Genomic DNA, 18,141 nt, shown 5'->3' on the forward strand with positions numbered 1-18,141 from the left:
CATATCGGTCACCACAATAAATTAAAGAAATTAAAAAGAAAATGATTTTTTACATAGCTAAGAAATAAAATGTCTATTGGTCTTTAAAAACGTCTCCTAATTATAAAAGTAAAACTTAAGATTTATTAAAGAGGAATAAAAAAGGGAGATTAAAGAAATGGGCCATAGTTGTAGATGAAAGACTAAATTGGAAAACAGAAGAATTTTATATATATATATATATATATATATATATATATATATATATATATATATATATATATATATATATATATATTAAAATCAGGCACTTGTCATGATCAACTCTTTCAACATCAAATAACCTAAAAAAAAAAAACATGCATAAACTAGCCATTGACCATTTTATCATCTTGAATGAACATCTTTTTATTATTATTATCATTACTTGCTAAGCTACAACCCTAGTTGGAAAAGCAGGATGCTCTAAGCCGAGGGGCTGCAATAGGGATAATAGCCCAGTGAGGAAAGGATACAGGAAAAGTGAAATATTTCAAGTACACTTACAACATTACAATAGATATTTCCTATATAAACTGTAAAAACAAGTGGAAGAGTAACAAAGAAAGTGGAAGAGAAATAAGATAGTGTGCCCTAGTGTACCCTCAAACAAGAGAACTCTAACCCAAGACAGTGGAAGGCCATGGTACAGAGGCTATGGCACTACCTAAGACAGAACAATGGTTTGATTTTGGAGTGTCATTCTCCTAGAAGAGATGCTTGCCATAGCTAAAGAGTCTCTTCTACCCTTACCAAGAGGAAAGTAGCCAATTAAATCTGAACCCAGTCCAAGTAATCGGCAAATTTGTTATCATACCCGAAACTACCTTTTATAGATGACAATTTATGTATTCCAGCCTCTTGCTTTGTTAATGGGACAGAAAGACTTTGATTTAAAACTCTTATACCATTTATATATAAGAAAATAGGAAATTGTCAGTTGTTTTGGAATATAAAAAAATAAAGATTTTCCCTTTCTTATAAGCAAATATACAGTTAATAGTTGATAGAGACAAAAAATGATATATAAGAAATATCTTTTTATGATCTGCATGAACTCAAAAGAATCTTTTTAGCAATAAAAAGGTTTAGATTAAAAAAAAAGAGAAGTATTTTTACTTAAGAAAGGGTTTTAATATTTTAGGATCGTTAATTTAAACAATTCTATTCATGATTGGAAAAAAAATTCTAATATGCTGTAGGATTGTTTTATGAATATTGAAACTATAATGATTAAGAATTGATATTAAAATTGTTAATAATAAGATAATAACTTATTTTAGTAACAATGTTAATAAGAATAACTTATTGTAGAACATTTCAAAAGATTACCTTGGTTTACGCAAAAAATATAGTTCATGTGAAAGGAAAAAAAGGCAATTTTTTTTTTCTTTTTTTTTATACCAAAGGAAAGTCTTCATACGCAGAGCGTTATCAAAGAGATTTCATGTAGTTTGCAGTAATATTCTCAACGCAGAGCGTAACGGTAGAAAGTGATTCGAGAGAGAGAGAGAGAGAGAGAGAGAGAGAGAGAGAGAGAGAGAGAGAGAGAGAGAGAGAGAGAGAGAGAGAGAGAGAGAGAGAGAGAGAGAGAGAGAGTGATTTTGGATGTCTCAGACTTTTTAATACATCAGCGGAGACTTCATTTTCTTTTAGGTTGAGCGATTTAGTTTAAGCATTTAGAAAGTTCTTATGATCTTGTCTAACTTACTCTTGCACTCGTTTACTGCATTAATGTTAACTACATCCGCTGGAAGTCTATTCCAAGTATTTGTTATTTTGTATGTAAAGAAATTGCCACATTGAGGAGTGGTGTATCTTTTCAATTCCAGTTTGTATGAGAGAGAGAGAGAGAGAGAGAGAGAGAGAGAGAGAGAGAGAGAGAGAGAGAGAGAGAGAGAGAGAGAGAGAGAGAATATCCGAGTGTCATGATTGGCTATGCAAGAATCTTCATTATCACTATAACAATTGCACCCCATAATGTATGAGAGTTTCGAGAGAGAAAAAAAGCTTTTAAGCTCGTATGTTTTATACGATAGTAACAATCACCTCGCTTTCACCAAGATATCTCACATTCCACAGAGGTTACAACCCTAGTTGGAAAAGCAGGATGCTATAAGTCCAAGGGCTCCAATAGGGGAAAGAATAGCCCAGTGAGGAAAGGGAAATAAGGAAATAATTAAACGATATGAGAAATGAACAATTAAAATATTTTAAAAACAGGAAATATCAAAATAGATATTTTACATATAAACTATAAAAAGACTTATGTCAGCCTGTTCAACATAAAAAAATTTGCTGCAAGTTTGGTCTTTCTATGCCACTCTGTACCCGCAAAATTGTATTCTTTCTATTTCTCTATTATCTGCCATTCCCATTATATGTCCTGTACATGTCCATTTATTTTTCTTACATGTTAGAATATCCTCTATAGTTTTGTCGTATCCACCTTGCAATTTTTGTCTCTTAGTGTTATTCAAATAATTTTTCTTTCCATATCTCTTTGAGTTGTAACCAGTTTATGTTCTAAGGGTTTGGTAAGGCTCCAGGTTTCTGATGCATAATACTGGGAGGACCATCTTATTAGGTACTCTTTTAGAGAAAATTTCATTTTACTTTTCATAATCTCATTTTATTTACCAGAAGTTCTCAATCTCATGCTGTTCTATCTTTTAATTTTGGTCTCATGTCCTGGGGAAACACTTATTGTCTGTACTAGGTTTGTATATTTATTAACAATCTCTACAGGTTCATCCATAACCCTTATATGCTGTCTCTGCATTTTCATTTAACATTATTTTAATTTTAGTCATATTCATTTTCATTCCTACATTTTTGCTCACTCTATTCAAATGTTCTATTATCTTTTGCAATTTCTCCCCTCATTCACTAAATAGAACGGTATCATATGCTAATTTTAAGTTGTTAAGGAATTTCCTGTTAATGTTAATTCCTACATTTTCCAAATCTAATTTCTTAAAAAAATTCTTTTAGAATTGCAGTGAATAATTTAGTAGAGATGGGGTCTCCCTGTCTATCTCCTTTGTCATTGGAAATTTTCTCATTATCTTTGTGTAATTTTAGGATAGCTGTGCTTCCCATATAAATATCTTTAAAGGTTCTAACATAAAATTCAGTTATTCCTTGTCTTTGAAGGGCTTTCATTACTGTTGAAGTTTTGACAGAATGAAAATCTTTCACATAGTATATAAATGCCATACATAGTGGTTTGTCATACTCTGTTGATTTTTCCATTAGCAGGCTACTTACATGGAAATGGTCAGTTGTTGCGTACTCCACTTGCTCTCGTGATTGATTAAAGTCTAGCTGTCTTTCTATTTGGCCTAATATGATCTTTGTAAATATTTTATGTATTACTGAAAGTAATTATATATATATATATATATAATATATATATATATATATATATATATATATATATATATGTATGTATATATATGTATATATATATGTATATATATATATATATATATATATATGTATGTATATATATGTATATATATATGTATATATATATATATATATATATATATATATATATATATATATATATATATATATATATATATATACGTAGATGCTGTTCATACATATATACTGCTGGAGAATTATTGGGTCCTATGAGTGGCCAGATAGTACATCATTGGATCCCATGTAGTTACATCTCATTTTTCCTTTCTTAACACATACATTGAATAGTCTGGCTTTTTTTTCGACACATTCTCTCCTTTCCTTATGCACCTGATGACATTAAGGAAACCGAATAATTCTTCACTCTGGTGGTCAACTGCTATAACTGTTCAGTGTTTACTTTCCCTTTGGTAATGGTAGAAAAGACTCTTTAACTATGGTAAGCAGCTATTCTATGAGGACACTCCAAAATCAATCTCTAGGGTTGGGTAGTGTCATAGTCTCTGTACCATGGTCTTCCATTCTTTAAGGTTAGAGTTCTCAGGCATGCTATTCTGTGTTTTTTCTTACTCTTGTTTTTTATAATGTTGGCAGGCTTAATTAAAGTGCCATGAATGCTGGGTGGTTTATCAAGAGATTGTCTTTTCCCTATCTGTTCCTTTACCTTCCCCTATATTATTCAACTTCAAAGCTTCACTACTGTGTTTCTTTCATTTTAAATGGCTATCATGGAGAGTACTAAGTCTTTCATGGTGTGTCAGATCTGCCATGCTGACCACTTATACAACATTTTGTCTTTTGTTCTTGAGTTGCATTTTAATTGGATATTGTTTCATTATAATTATTGTTAATTTCTTTCAAGTATAATGATTTATTATTTTTAAATCTTATTCTGTCTGTAGATATTGAGCAAAATGCAGAACCAGTGTGTTCTAGACTTCGCCAGTGTCGTCTAATGTATAGCAATATTCGAAGACCGTTATGCTCAGACGCTTTGGTTTCTAAAATGAGGCTCGTGTCTGAGCTACTTATTCAATGTCTTAAGAAACCAGTAATTGTGAAACGGGATCCCATTCCCATATGGGAATGGGAATGACTGTACCCTGCTTCTCATAAGTCCTTTTTATGGTTTTGGATGTCGTGAGATTTAGATCATTAAAGTTTGTAACATAACAATTTTATCTTCATCTTTCGGAATCCAGAATTGAATGAATCCGTCTTCGATTGTCTTCTTGCCACTTATGGCTAAAATACAATATTGATCATACAACTTTGTATGCAATGGCAGACATTACTGATTTTGCAAGAGCCAATCCATACATAAGGGGTTGTAGTGGCCTATTGGAAACGTCCCTGCCTGGCGATTACCAGACTTAGGTTCGACTCCCGCTTAAGCACGATAGTTTCTTGTAGTGTCTGCGACTTCACTATCCTTGTGAGTTAAGGATGGGTGTATAGGGGAGCCTATAGGTTACCTACTGAGTCATCAGCAGTCATTGCCTACCCCTCCATAGTCCTAGCTTGGGTGGAGAGGAGCTTGGGTGCTGGTCATATGTACATATGGTCAGTCTCTAATGCTTTGTTCTGCTAGCCAGAGGATTGTCACTGTTCTTTGCCTTTGCAATTCATTAGTGCCCTTTAAACCTTTAGTGTAGTTGATTGGAATATCAATGGTCCATATATCCGTTTGCATCTGGGGAAAATATAAAAGACTAATTGAAAATTATAACCTTTTTTTAATATGCTTGCTATTCCTTCAATAGGAAATTACACTAGTATCTCGTTCAGTCTCATTCGCTGATAGATTAGGAACTGCGATTTATATTCATTATAAAGTAGCTTACGATGTTGTGATTATTAACACTTCAGAATATCAATTAATTAGAGTTGAAGTATATGTAAATAATAACAGGAATTTTAATATTTTTAATATGTAAGATCAACCATCTTGCAACTACAGTGTAATTTACTCCAAAAAAAATTCCCAAACATAATATTTTTTATAATGACAGTCGAAGTATAGAAGTTTGGACTGTGTCTTTTGGGTTCAGACTTCCTGCAGAATAAAAATACCGGATAGAAGAAAGACGAAAAAAAAGAAATTTTTTTTGGGTGAGATGGCCATGTCGTCCTGATAGAAGTTCCTCAAAGGCAGCTTTCTACTTGGGATATTTCCTGCGAGTGATATACCTGAGAATTTTACCTATAGATGTATCAAAAGGTTCTTACCCCTGGAGCGAATATGCCGAAAGACATAGTAAGGAATAAATCTTATATTAGTCTACACTCAAATCCAGTTCCAAGATTAGATAAACATTTTCGGACCATTATTCAGTACCCATCTCAATTGGAATTTACATATATCTTATATAAAATTTGAATGTAACAATGCTCTCAACCTTATGATAGAATTATCTCGTACAATATTGGGAATAGATTCTTCTTCGACTAAAACTTTTCCCGCTATGCAGGGTCACCATTTCTTGAAAGCAGTTTCCCAATTCTTCTGTCTCCTATGTCCTCCACTTTGATATCTTTCGCCTCCATATCTGCTGTTACACACCCCCTCCTCCTCCTCTTTGGTCTCCCCCTCCTCCTCCTACCTGAAACATCCATATCCAACATACTCCTGAATATAGATTATGGAAGATATTGAAGTCCTAAGATTAATACATACTCGAGACCTGAGATTTTGCAAGAGAGCTTTTAGATCTTCCCTAAATATCATAGTTTTATGTGATAGGGGTGGGAGGCCACATTTGACATTACATTGATATTTTATAACAATGGGAAGTGCTTTGAAAATCCTATCCACTACAGCTCCAATAAAGAAGCTCTTTAATCAATGTCTTGAACCTCCATTTTCGTTTAAAGCGAATATACTATTGTACAATCTACAAACATCACAGTGTTCCCTTGCTTGGGGGTACACTCTGGGCACTATTTAATGTTGTTTCTCGTCCTCTTTCTTTTTAAAGGTTTAATAGTTTATATATGAAAGATTTGTTTTAATGTTGTGACTTCTTATTTTTTTTATTTTAATATTAATTACTTCTCTTGTAGTTTATTTATTTACTTTCCTCACTGGGCTATTTTCCCTGTTAGACCTCTTGGGCTTATAGCATCTTGCTTTTTCAACTAGTGTTGTAGCTTAGCAAGTAATAATAATAATAATAATAATAATAATAATAATAATAATAATAATAATAATAATGAACCCTATCGAACCACCTCTTTTTTTTTTCCTTCACCTTGGTCCATGAAGAATCCAATAATATGCTCGCATCTTTTATTATTTATCGAAGAAATATAAGTATGCTCCGAGTGATCATAAACAACATGCATTGGAACATATTCAAAGGAAAGGACCTCATAATGCTATATATACTCATGGGTCTAAATGTTCGAGGTATGCTATACTCAATTTTTTTAATGAAGAACAATTGCACTGACTCTCATCGGTGCCCTTTTAGCTCGGAAAAGTTTCTTAATAGCTGATTAGTTGGACAAAATCATTCTAACCAATCAGCTAGAAGGAAACTTTTCTGAGCTAGAAGGGCACCCCTGAGAGTCAATGCAAATGGGTCTCCTTAAAAAAAATTGAGTCTAGTTGCAAAGCAGTTAGCCTCAAACAAAACAAGTCGGTTTTCATTACCTACTGAAGCATCAGTATTTCAATCTGAACTATCACCACCCAATTTGCTAGCAATTAACCTAACAGTTATCTTGTCACAAATCGAATGAAATGTTCTTCGAACGGAATATTTTGATTTACTTCTGGCAAAGTCTACAAGAGCATTTTTATCTGAAGATGACCCCATGTTAAGAATAGGTATATCCTTAAGTGCATATTCAACCTCTTTTTTTCTTGTAATTACAATTAGTTGATTTAATTACTTGTAGATTATTGCCCATACCTTTACCACCGTAGGTCATTTACTTATTTTATGGCCCATCAGTGTTTATAATGCTTCCAGAAGGCTAATGTCATTGGCTACATAACCTCTTGCATTAACGGCACAAACTCTACAACGTTTAATGGCTTCTGGAAGGCTAAAATTTCTGGGTTAAATTTGTCATTTATTCTGGTTCGAGAAGTGCCACAGAATCACCCAGAAGTTACAAACATAAGAATCCATTGGTATTACAAATTAAAGACCTCCTTAACAAATTCTGTTCTGAAGGGGGTAAGTATCGTAATATGCTCGTTTTCTGCCTTTATTGTTGGAGTGGTTGGTAACGGAAATGCAGATGGCGTTGCTATATCAGCCACAATTTTATCTCAACTTGGCATTGAACTCCTCGTTAAGGATTATGTAACCATCATAAAGCATTTTGTAATTAAAAAAAATGGCAAACTAAGTAGAATAATAGATCAAATCAGGTTAAAAGGACGGCAGCCATTTAAGCAGGATTGTATATTGAGTGGGGTTACCTTAATATGGTGAAAGGGTTTGTGTATTGCCATGATCAGTGAAGCTGTACTATAGTCCATTTCTTTTAGCAAGGCAGATTTGCACCGACTCGCAGCGGTGCCCTTTTAGCTCGGAAAAGTTTCCGGATCGCTGATTGGTTGGACAAGATAATTCTAACCAATCAGCGATCAGGAAACTTTTCCGAGCTAAAAGGGCACCGCCGCGAGTCGGTGCAAATATGCATCACTAAAAGAAATGGACTATAGTCAGGGCCATGCATACTAGTTTGGTTAGCTGCGAACGATCAAACAAAAGTCTAACACTACCATTAATCGGCAGTGGCTAGCTTGGTGATGAAAATTCCCCAAACCCCCACTCATGAATAGCGCATAATGGCATGTCTGAGGCCTTTGTCCTGCATAAAAACTCCTGAATTTTTTGTTGTTATTGTATATGCAGGGAGTGTGACCCTATTTTAACTATTATCCATGCTACATAATTATCTTTTGTGAAAGTAGAATTTTTAAAACATATTTATGTTTTTGTCAGTGAACTGTATTTCATTGAAATTTGAGTTTCACTGTTTTTGAGATTGTAACATTTTTAAAAAGCAAATATTGAATGAAGAAAAATTAAATATCCATTCACAGAAGAGTTTTACAGCTATTTTATTTTTTAAAACCTAGAATTATTATTTTATAGTATTCTCTCCCTAATATATTTGTGCCATCTATGTAAGAATAAGAGTTCGACTCATAGGGCTGGATAATTTCCATATTAATTAATAACTCATTCTGATATATTAATTATTTTCAGTGGATTATTGTGTAAATACATAATGCATATCAAATTTTTCATTTCCTTGTTAAAGTTTTATAGTTACAAGTTTCTACCACATTCATCTGTATCTTTTCGTAAGATTTTTTTTTATTTGATAATTCTAAAATCTTGCATGTGAGTCTCACTCAAAGAAAGCATATAATTGATTATCATCACAAGAGCCTCAAATCAAAGGTCGAAACGTGGTTACAGTCTACTGTAATACCATATTAAAATTAAGATAAAAGGATATATTTTTTCCATACATTTCCACATGTAAAGATAAATATCTTGACATTAATAGTTCGATTAGGCAGATTCTGCAAGTATAGATAGAAATGACAGATACAGTTAGGTCAGGCAGATTCCACAATTGCAAGTAGATATATATTGATGGATAGATAGGGCTAGGTCAGGCAGATTCCACAAATACAGGCAGATGTATTGAGGGATAGATAGAGCTATGTTAGGCAGATTCCTCAAATACAGATAGATATATTGACATAGAGCTAGGTCAGGCAGATTCCACAAATAAAGATAGATATATTGACTTTTAGATAGAGCTAGGTCAGACAGGTTCCACACACACACACACACACACACACACACACACACATATATATATATATATATATATATATATATATATATATATATATATATATATATATATATTATATATATTAATAGATATATAGAGGTAGGTCAGCCAGATTCAACAAATACAGATAGATATATTAATGGATATATAGAGATAGGTCAGGCAGATTCAACACGAACAGATAGATATATTGACATTTAGATAGAGCTAGGTCAGGCAGATTTCACATGTACCGATATACTGACAAATAAAGCTAGGTCAGGCAGATTCCACAAGTACAGGTATATTGATGGATAGATAGAGTTAGGTCAGACAGTTTCCACAAATACAGATAGATATATTGACGAATAGATAGAGCTACGTCAGGCAGATTCCACAAATACAGGTAGATAGATATATTGACAGATTAATAGAGCTAGGTCAAGCAGATTCCACAAATACACACAGATACATTGACGGATAGATAGTGCTAGGTCAGGCAGATTCCACAAGTATAGGTAGATATATTGCCTGGCAGATAGAGGTTAGGTCCGGCATATTCCACAAATACAGGTAGACAGACAGATATATTGACATAAATAAAGCTAGGTCAGGCAGATTCCACAAATACAGACAGAAACATTGACGGATAGATGGTGCTAGGTCAGGCAGATTCCACAAATACAGACAGTTACATTGACGGATAGATAGTGCTAGGTCAGGCAGATTCCACAAATACACACAGATACATTGACGGATAGATAGTGCTAGGTCAGGCAGATTCCACAAATACACACAGATACATTGACGGATAGATAGTGCTAGGTCAGGCAGATTCCACAAATATAGGTAGATATATTGCCTGGCAGATAGAGGTAGGTCCGACATATTTCACAAATACAGGTAGACAGATATATTGACATAAATAAAGCTAGGTCAGGCAGATTCCACAAATACAGACAGATACATTGACGGATAGATGGTGCTAGGTCAGGCAGATTCCACAAATACACACAGATACATTGACGGATAGATAGTGCTAGGTCAGGCAGATTCCACAAATACACACAGATACATTGACGGATAGATAGTGCTAGGTCAGGCAGATTCCACAAGTATAGGTAGATATATTGCCTGGCAGATAGAGGTTAGGTCCGGCATATTCCACAAATACAGGTAGACAGATATATTGACATAAATAAAGCTAGGTCAGGCAGATTCCACAAATACAGACAGATACATTGACGGATAGATGGTGCTAGGTCAGGCAGATTCCACAAGTATAGGTAGATATATTGCCTGGCAGATAGAGGTAGGTCCGGCATATTCCACAAATACAGGTAGACAGATATATTGACATAAATAAAGCTAGGTCAGGCAGATTCCACAAATACAGACAGATACATTGATGGATAGATAGTGCTAGGTCAGGCAGATTCCACAAGTATAGGTAGATATATTGCCTGGCAGATAGAGGTAGGTCCGGCATATTCCACAAATACAGGTAGACAGATATATTGACATAAATAAAGCTAGGTCAGGCAGATTCCACAAATACAGACAGATACATTGACGGATAGATGGTGCTAGGTCAGGCAGATTCCACAAGTATAGGTAGATATATTGCCTGGCAGATAGAGGTAGGTCCGGCATATTCCACAAATACAGGTAGACAGATATATTGACATAAATAAAGCTAGGTCAGGCAGATTCCACAAATACAGACAGATACATTGATGGATAGATAGTGCTAGGTCAGGCAGATTCCACAAGTATAGGTAGATATATTGCCTGGCAGATAGAGGTAGGTCCGGCATATTCCACAAATACAGGTAGACAGATATATTGACATAAATAAAGCTAGGTCAGGCAGATTCCACAAATACAGACAGAAACATTGACGGATAGATGGTGCTAGGTCAGGCAGGTTCCACAAATATAGACAGATACATTGACGGATAGATAGTGCTAGGTCAGGGAGATTCCACAAATACAGACAGATACATTGATGGATAGATAGTGCTAGGTCAGGCATATTCCACAAATACAGGTAGACAGATATATTGACATAAATAAACCTAGGTCAGGCAGATTCCACAAATACAGACAGATACATTGACGGATAGATGGTGCTAGGTCAGGCAGGTTCCACAAATACAGACAGATACATTTGCGAATAGATAGTGCTAGGTCAGGCAGATTCCACAAATACAGGGAGATATATTGACATACCCGGTAAATAAAGCTAGGTCAGGCATATTCCACAAATACAGGTAGATAGATATATTGACAGATTAATAGAGCTAGGTCAGGCAGGTTCCACAAATACAGATAGATACGTTGACGGATAGATGTGCTAGGTCAGGGAGATTCCACAAATACGGGTAGATATATTGACAGATAAATAAAGCTAGGTCTGGCAAATTCCATAAATACAGATGATATAATGATGGATAGATAGAACTAGGTCAGGCAGATTCCAATAATTCAGATATATTGACAGATAGATAAAGCTAGGTAAGACAGTTTCCACAAATACAGATTAATATTATCATTATTATTATTTTTATTATGTCAAGCTAAGCTATAACCCTTATTGGAAAAGCCGGATGTTATAAATCCAGGGGCTCCAAAAGGAAATAATAGCTCAGTGAGGAAAGGAAATGGCGATATCTTGAGTCATTGAAATGAGGTTTTTTTCTCTCTACGTTTCAGTTGCCAAAGGAGTGGCGCCCTCTTCGCCGGCCACATTCACGCCCATCCTGAAGGAGAATGTCTGCTTCATCGTGGCGGCTGTTCTGGTCAACGAGGAAGGCAGTGTCCTCATGATGCAGGAAGCTAAAAAGTTAGTTCAGACTGAGATTGAAGAATACTGTTCAATACTGTTTTTTTTGTTTTGATATAATTCTATTTTTTCTGTAATTGGAGGGGTGGACATGGATTCATACTTATGAGAGAGAGAGAGAGAGAGAGAGAGAGAGAGAGAGAGAGAGAGAGAGAGAGAGAGAGAGAGAATTTTCAATTTGTATATTATCATATATTCTTTTTATTGATAAATGGAATATTATTAGATTGAGATTTTTAGTGAAGTGTTTTATTACTCCACGGGGACTTTAGGACATTTTAACAGTAAAGGTAAAAAGAAAATATTTATCATATTGTCTTTGTTTATGTCTACAATTTTTTTTTTTTGTCTTTTTGAGAGATACCTAATAATGGCCACTTCAAAATTCAAGCTTTTATTCATACATTTATGCATTATCCTTTTATGTACTGGTGCAGGCCTTCCTTTTGTATATTGAAGTTTTACTCATTCCTATTTTGAAGGCAAAAAGAATGTTTAGTAATTTTGTCCTAAAATTTCTTTGTTTATTTTATGTAAAGAGAAAACATATTAATCGATCTCTTGGATATTGCAATTTCAATCCAAAAATTTTAATGTTTTCTGTTAATCTATTAAGAAGAGATCCAGAATGCTTGGCCATTGCTCTGCCATAAAACAATGCTTCGGAGGATTTTATTTATTGAAGATAAGGATATAATACTTGTTTTAGTCATTTGTCTTTACATTTTGCCGTTTACTTATTGATGTTATTTTGCCACTGGAGGAAAAGAGAGGAACTTCCTTATCAGGTAGTTAAATCGTTGGAGCTTCAAACTCTCGGCGAATGTTTTCATGTTGAGTAGGCTGACATAAGTCCCTTTTTGTAGTTTATTTATCAAAGATCTATTTTAATGTTACTGTTCTTGAAATATGTTATTTTAATTGTTCATTACTTCTCTTGTAGTTTAGTTTATTCATTTCCTTACTGGCTATTTTCTCTTTTGGAGGCCTAAGGTTCATAGCATCCTGCTTTTCCAACTAGGGTTGTAGCTTAGATAGTAATAATGTTTTTTTTTTATTTATTTCTTGAAGGAAAAGCGAGAGAGAATGTAATTTCTCAATTAGTAGTAGTAGTACCTTCTTTCATTGTGCTGTCCAGTGGCTAGACTGAGGGGAGGGGGACTTTTTCAAGATGCTCCCGTGCCTCCAAGAGGGCCAAGAAATATAAGCAAGCATATCTTTAAAATTATTGATAACTCTTTACTATCTCAAATCCTCCCCCAGGCCCCCAAATCTGTAGCTAGGCCCCTGGTGGTGTCTCTCGTTATTTTCAAATTATTTTTATTATAGATCGTGTGCTGGTCAGTGGTACCTTCCTGCTGGACGAATGGAAGAGGGGGAAACAATAGTGGTAAGATTGATTGAACGATATTTTATGTATTATATCAGTAGTTATATTGTGTTTATAACATAATTTTTTTTTTTTTTATTAATTTAAGTTGAACAACCACCACTTAATATTAGAGTAACCTATATTATCATCAGTTCTAATAGCAGCAGCCAAGTGCACCTACAAAAAAATATTAATAAAAGTATACTAGAAAACAAGCTTTTCTTTTGCCTTGTCTTTACTTCTGAATTAATTTTATCACACACACAGGAAGCTGCCCAGAGAGAGGTTTTGGAGGAAACGGGTTTAGTAACAGAGATCACAACGTTGCTCATGGTCGAGTCAGCCTCAGGGTCCTGGTTCAGATTTGTTGTTACGGGAAATGTCACTGGTAAGGAAGAGGGAAATTCTTTATGGTTATTGAGGAGGTTACACTTGGAGGTGTGGCTCAGAGCTGCTGATAGCATTCCGTCGTTTGCTCGTCTTTGATTGAAAATTTCAACCTGTCTCGCTATTTTCAAACATTGGTATACCTTGTACTGTACCATGTACAGTATATCTTAAGTATTGTTCTTTTTATTTCTTCAAATTTCCTTTTTGTTTTAGTTTATAATCCTGACATTATATATATATATATATATATATATATATATATATATATATATATATATATATATATATATATGAGTGTGTGTATGTATGTATGTATGTGTATATGTATGTATGTATATGTATATGTATGTATAATTTATGGAAATTTACTGTAAGAACAGAAATCAGTTTGATAAAGTATAAGTTAAGTTGAGAGTAGTGTTATATTTTTTTAAACGAGACGTTTCCCCTTACGGACAGGTGGCAGATTAAGAAATATAAAGTAGAGCTACACAATAAGATAAAGAATATGATTAATAGAGTTGACTTTCAGAAGGCCCTTTGATATCTTGTTGAAGAAATGTTATTGATGAGGTCTGATTTCTAAGACCCTTAAGAAATATTCATAATATTATTTTGTTAAATAAAAGGTGCATTATATTCCCTGATGTAACTGAAGTTACATTTAAAGACTGTGTGGGACAGATTCCAGCCAATATAATTTAAACGATTTACAGTATGTGACTGAGAATAGAGCTTTAGTGGTTGCACCTCGGTGATTATTTATTAGATTATGCTGTGTGAAGGCAATTTCATTGTAAATCCTCTGTAGGATTTATTACAAGTGAAACATTAGATTTTTTTGTCATCACTTTCTTGGGGATTTGATTTATGTTGGACTCTTTGGTAACTCACAATGCTGAAAACTTATGAATCAACACATCATAAGAGTCTGGCTTTATAAGACCAACCCAAATTCTTTAACATGCTCCACCAACAAGTATAAGTAATGTGATGGGCTGCCACCTTCTCAGAGTTGATTCATGTAACCATAGCAATACAGTAATAATGATAATAATAAAACAGATTATAGGTAATTATGAAACCTAGAATAGCGACCTGTGCAGCTGGCATGTACTGCTTTCCAGAACAGAGGAGCAGTGACATAATGTTAATTACATTTTAGTGGCGGCCAATATCATTGCTTATGGGCAAAGCATGTTAAAGATTTTATGCTGGAAACTGTCACAGCTGGCTTAGGTTGGCTAGGGCACCAGTCACCTGTCGAGATATTACTGCTAGAGAGTTATTGAGAGGTATTCATAAAAATGAAGGATATCCTTGTAAGCATAATGTAAAGAAAGATTTGCTTATACTTCTACCTTTTGCTTCAGAGAATTACCTTGTACTTCTACCTTTTACTTGCGAGGATATCCTCCAAGCAGAAGTAAAAGGTAGACTCGTGGTTCGGGAGCACTTAGTTACAAGTTGGAACTTGTAAGATTTCATTTGTGCTGTCAAGATAAGAAAGAGTTTAGTATTTATAATACTATGCCCTGTTTTTACTTGTATTTAATCAAGTTTACGCATCGGGAAGAACACAGCCTTGCTGGTGACATCTATCCCCCGCCCCTGGCATTAGAAGTTCTTTGACCTCTCTTTAGCTTCCCCACCCCCTGCATTAGAAGTTCTTTGACCTCTTTTTAGCTCCCACACCCCCTTGCATTAGAAGTTCTTTGACCTCTTTTTAGCTCCCACACCCCTTGCATTGGAAGTTCTTTGACCTCTTTTTAGCTCCCCCACCCCTTGCATTAGAAGTTCTTTGACCTCTTTTTAGCTCCCACACCCCTTGCATTAGAAGTTCTTTGACCTCTTTTTAGCTCCCCCACCCCTTGCATTAGAAGTTCTTTGACCTCTTTTTAGCTCCCACACCCCTTGCATTAGAAGTTCTTTGACCTCTTTTTAGCTCCCCCACCCCTTGCATTAGAAGTTCTTTGACCTCTTTTTAGCTCCCCCACCCCTTGCATTAGAAGTTCTTTGACCTATTTTTAGCTCCCCAGCCCCGTGCATTAGAAGTTCTTTGACCTCTTTTTAGCTCCCCACCCCCTTGCATTAGAAGTTCTTTGACCTCTTTTCTAGCTCCCACACCCCTTGCATTAGAAGTGCTTTGACCTCTTTTTAGCTCCCACACCCCTTGCATTAGAAGTTCTTTGACCTCTTTTTAGCTCCCCCACCCCTTGCATTAGAAGTTCTTTGACCTCTTTTTAGCTCCCCCCACCCCTTGCATTAAAAGTTCTTTGACCTCTTTTTAGCTCCCACACCCCTTGCATTAGAAGTTCTTTGACCTCTTCAGCTCCCACACCCCTTGCATTAGATGTTGTTTGACCTCTTTTTAGCTCCCACACCCCTTGCATTAGATCTTTGACCTCTTTTTAGCTCCCCCTACCTCTAGCATTAGAAGTTCTTTGACCTTTTTTTAGCTCCAACACCTTTAGCATTAGAAGTTCTCTGGCCTCTTTTTAGCTCCCACACCTCTAGCATTAGAAGTTCGTTGACCTCTTTTTAGCTTCCACACCTCTAGCATTAGAAGTTCTTTGACTTCTTTTTAGCTCCCACACCTCTAGCATTAGAAGTTCTTTGACCTCTTTTCAGCTCCCTTACCTCAATCATTAGAAGTTCTTTGACCTCTCTTTATAGCTCCCACACCTGTAACATTAGAAGTTCTTTGACCTCTCTCTTTAGCTCCCATACTTCTAGCATTAGAAGTTTTTTGACATATATTTCTAGGTTCCATACTTTTAGCATTAGAGGGTCTTCGATTATATTTTGAGGTGCCTTATTTCTAGCATTAGAGGCTCTCTATTTTTAGGTGTCTTACCTCTGGCATTAGAAGCTCCTCTTCGCTGTTCTCTCCTGTCTTCTAGTTTTCAAGATCTTCTTCCATTAGATTATCTGTTTCTTTCGAGATTTCATTGTCTCTTTTCCTTAGTTCGTCAGTGTCCTTCTAGATTTCAAAAGAGATTTCAGTGCTGCGAGTCCTCACTTCATCAGATTCCTCAGGGAAATCGAAGGCATTTATTCTCTACCTATCTGGGCAATGAGTAAAGAGATGAATACTATCGATGCCTCCGCATACACTATCATGCCAAAGTAAATGACGAGCAACATGATATATTTACCAATGTCGTCTGGATATGTCCTTACTTCAATGGCGAATTTTGAGATAATCCTGTTGAAGAACTACACGTCACTCACCGTTCAGTTGAACCATTCTGCCTCCATCCTCATGCCCCGCAATCCGTTTTTGTACTGATACAAAGCCTCGTACTTTTTCCAAGAGTCTCCTTTAATAAGACATCGTCGCAAAAGTCCAAGCAAAGGATCCTTCAAGGCGCATACATTATGATCTTCAAAGCTCAGCTGCCAATGGAAGATCCCGGGTCTTTCTATAGGTCGGGCGATATAAAACGAACGATCGGGCAACTTCGGCAGCAACCAAAACCATCTGTAGTTGATGGTGTTCCAAAGACGTAACACATAATTCTTACCGGCAGCTTCCTATTCCGCCAGAACGCGATCTCTGTGAGTTAAGTGAAATCCTTCTCCCAGTCGTCAACTCATTTCCTCTTACTCCTATTGACGCGCAATTCCTTGTTAGATTTCGCCAGCTACATACAGATCATGTGAGGTGTTGCAGGCTACGTTTGAAAAAATGAAGATCAGATCTTCAGAAGTCATTTGAAGCTCGGGGAGGAGTCGTTCAGGACTGCTCCTGGAAATTTCAGTTCTGGAGTCATTCAGAAATCCATGTTAAGTATACGGCTATGTCCTTTGAAGACTTTTGGAAATTCAGGAAAGTTTTCTCCCGAAACCGTTCTGAGATTCCATTCTGGAGGCATTCAGAATTCCATGCTAAGTCTATGGCTATTTTTTCTGAAGCCATTTGGAAATCCGGGAAAGTTTTCTTCCGATACCGTTCTGAGATTCCGTTCTGGAGGCATTCAGAATTCCATGCTAAGTCTATGGCTATTTCTTCTGAAGCCATTTGGAAATCCGAGAAGATTTTCTTCCGAATTCTTTTAGAACTCGCGAAAAATTCCATTCTTGTTTTATAACAACAACAATAATAATAATGATAATGACATAATAATAATAATAATAAACTGTGATTTGATTTATGGATTTGAGTTGAAAAGTTTTGAAGACGCTAAAACGCTCAACATTGCAGTTTTAAGGAAACTTTAAGATACCCGGACGAAGGGCGAAGGGTAATTGAGGTTTAAAGCAAACC

General features: G+C 35.4%; 1 protein-coding gene across 3 annotated transcripts in view; it reads left to right on the forward strand.

Moving 5' to 3' along the window:
- Nucleotides 1–18,141, forward strand: part of LOC137631828 (8-oxo-dGDP phosphatase NUDT18) — a 296,217-nt gene that overhangs the window by 53,764 nt on the left and 224,312 nt on the right. For all 3 annotated transcript variants that reach the window (XR_011041950.1, XM_068363834.1, XM_068363833.1), the window contains exons 2-4: nucleotides 11,980–12,109; nucleotides 13,439–13,499; nucleotides 13,749–13,869. Coding sequence is in view for 2 of the 3 variants with exons in the window: in XM_068363834.1 (XP_068219935.1) it covers nucleotides 11,980–12,109; nucleotides 13,439–13,499; nucleotides 13,749–13,869 (312 nt within the window). In the remaining variant the exon portion in view is untranslated. The remainder of the gene's footprint in view (nucleotides 1–11,979; nucleotides 12,110–13,438; nucleotides 13,500–13,748; nucleotides 13,870–18,141) is intronic.

This window comes from Palaemon carinicauda, chromosome 40 (assembly GCF_036898095.1).
Source record: "Palaemon carinicauda isolate YSFRI2023 chromosome 40, ASM3689809v2, whole genome shotgun sequence".
NCBI lineage: Eukaryota > Metazoa > Arthropoda > Malacostraca > Decapoda > Palaemonidae > Palaemon > Palaemon carinicauda.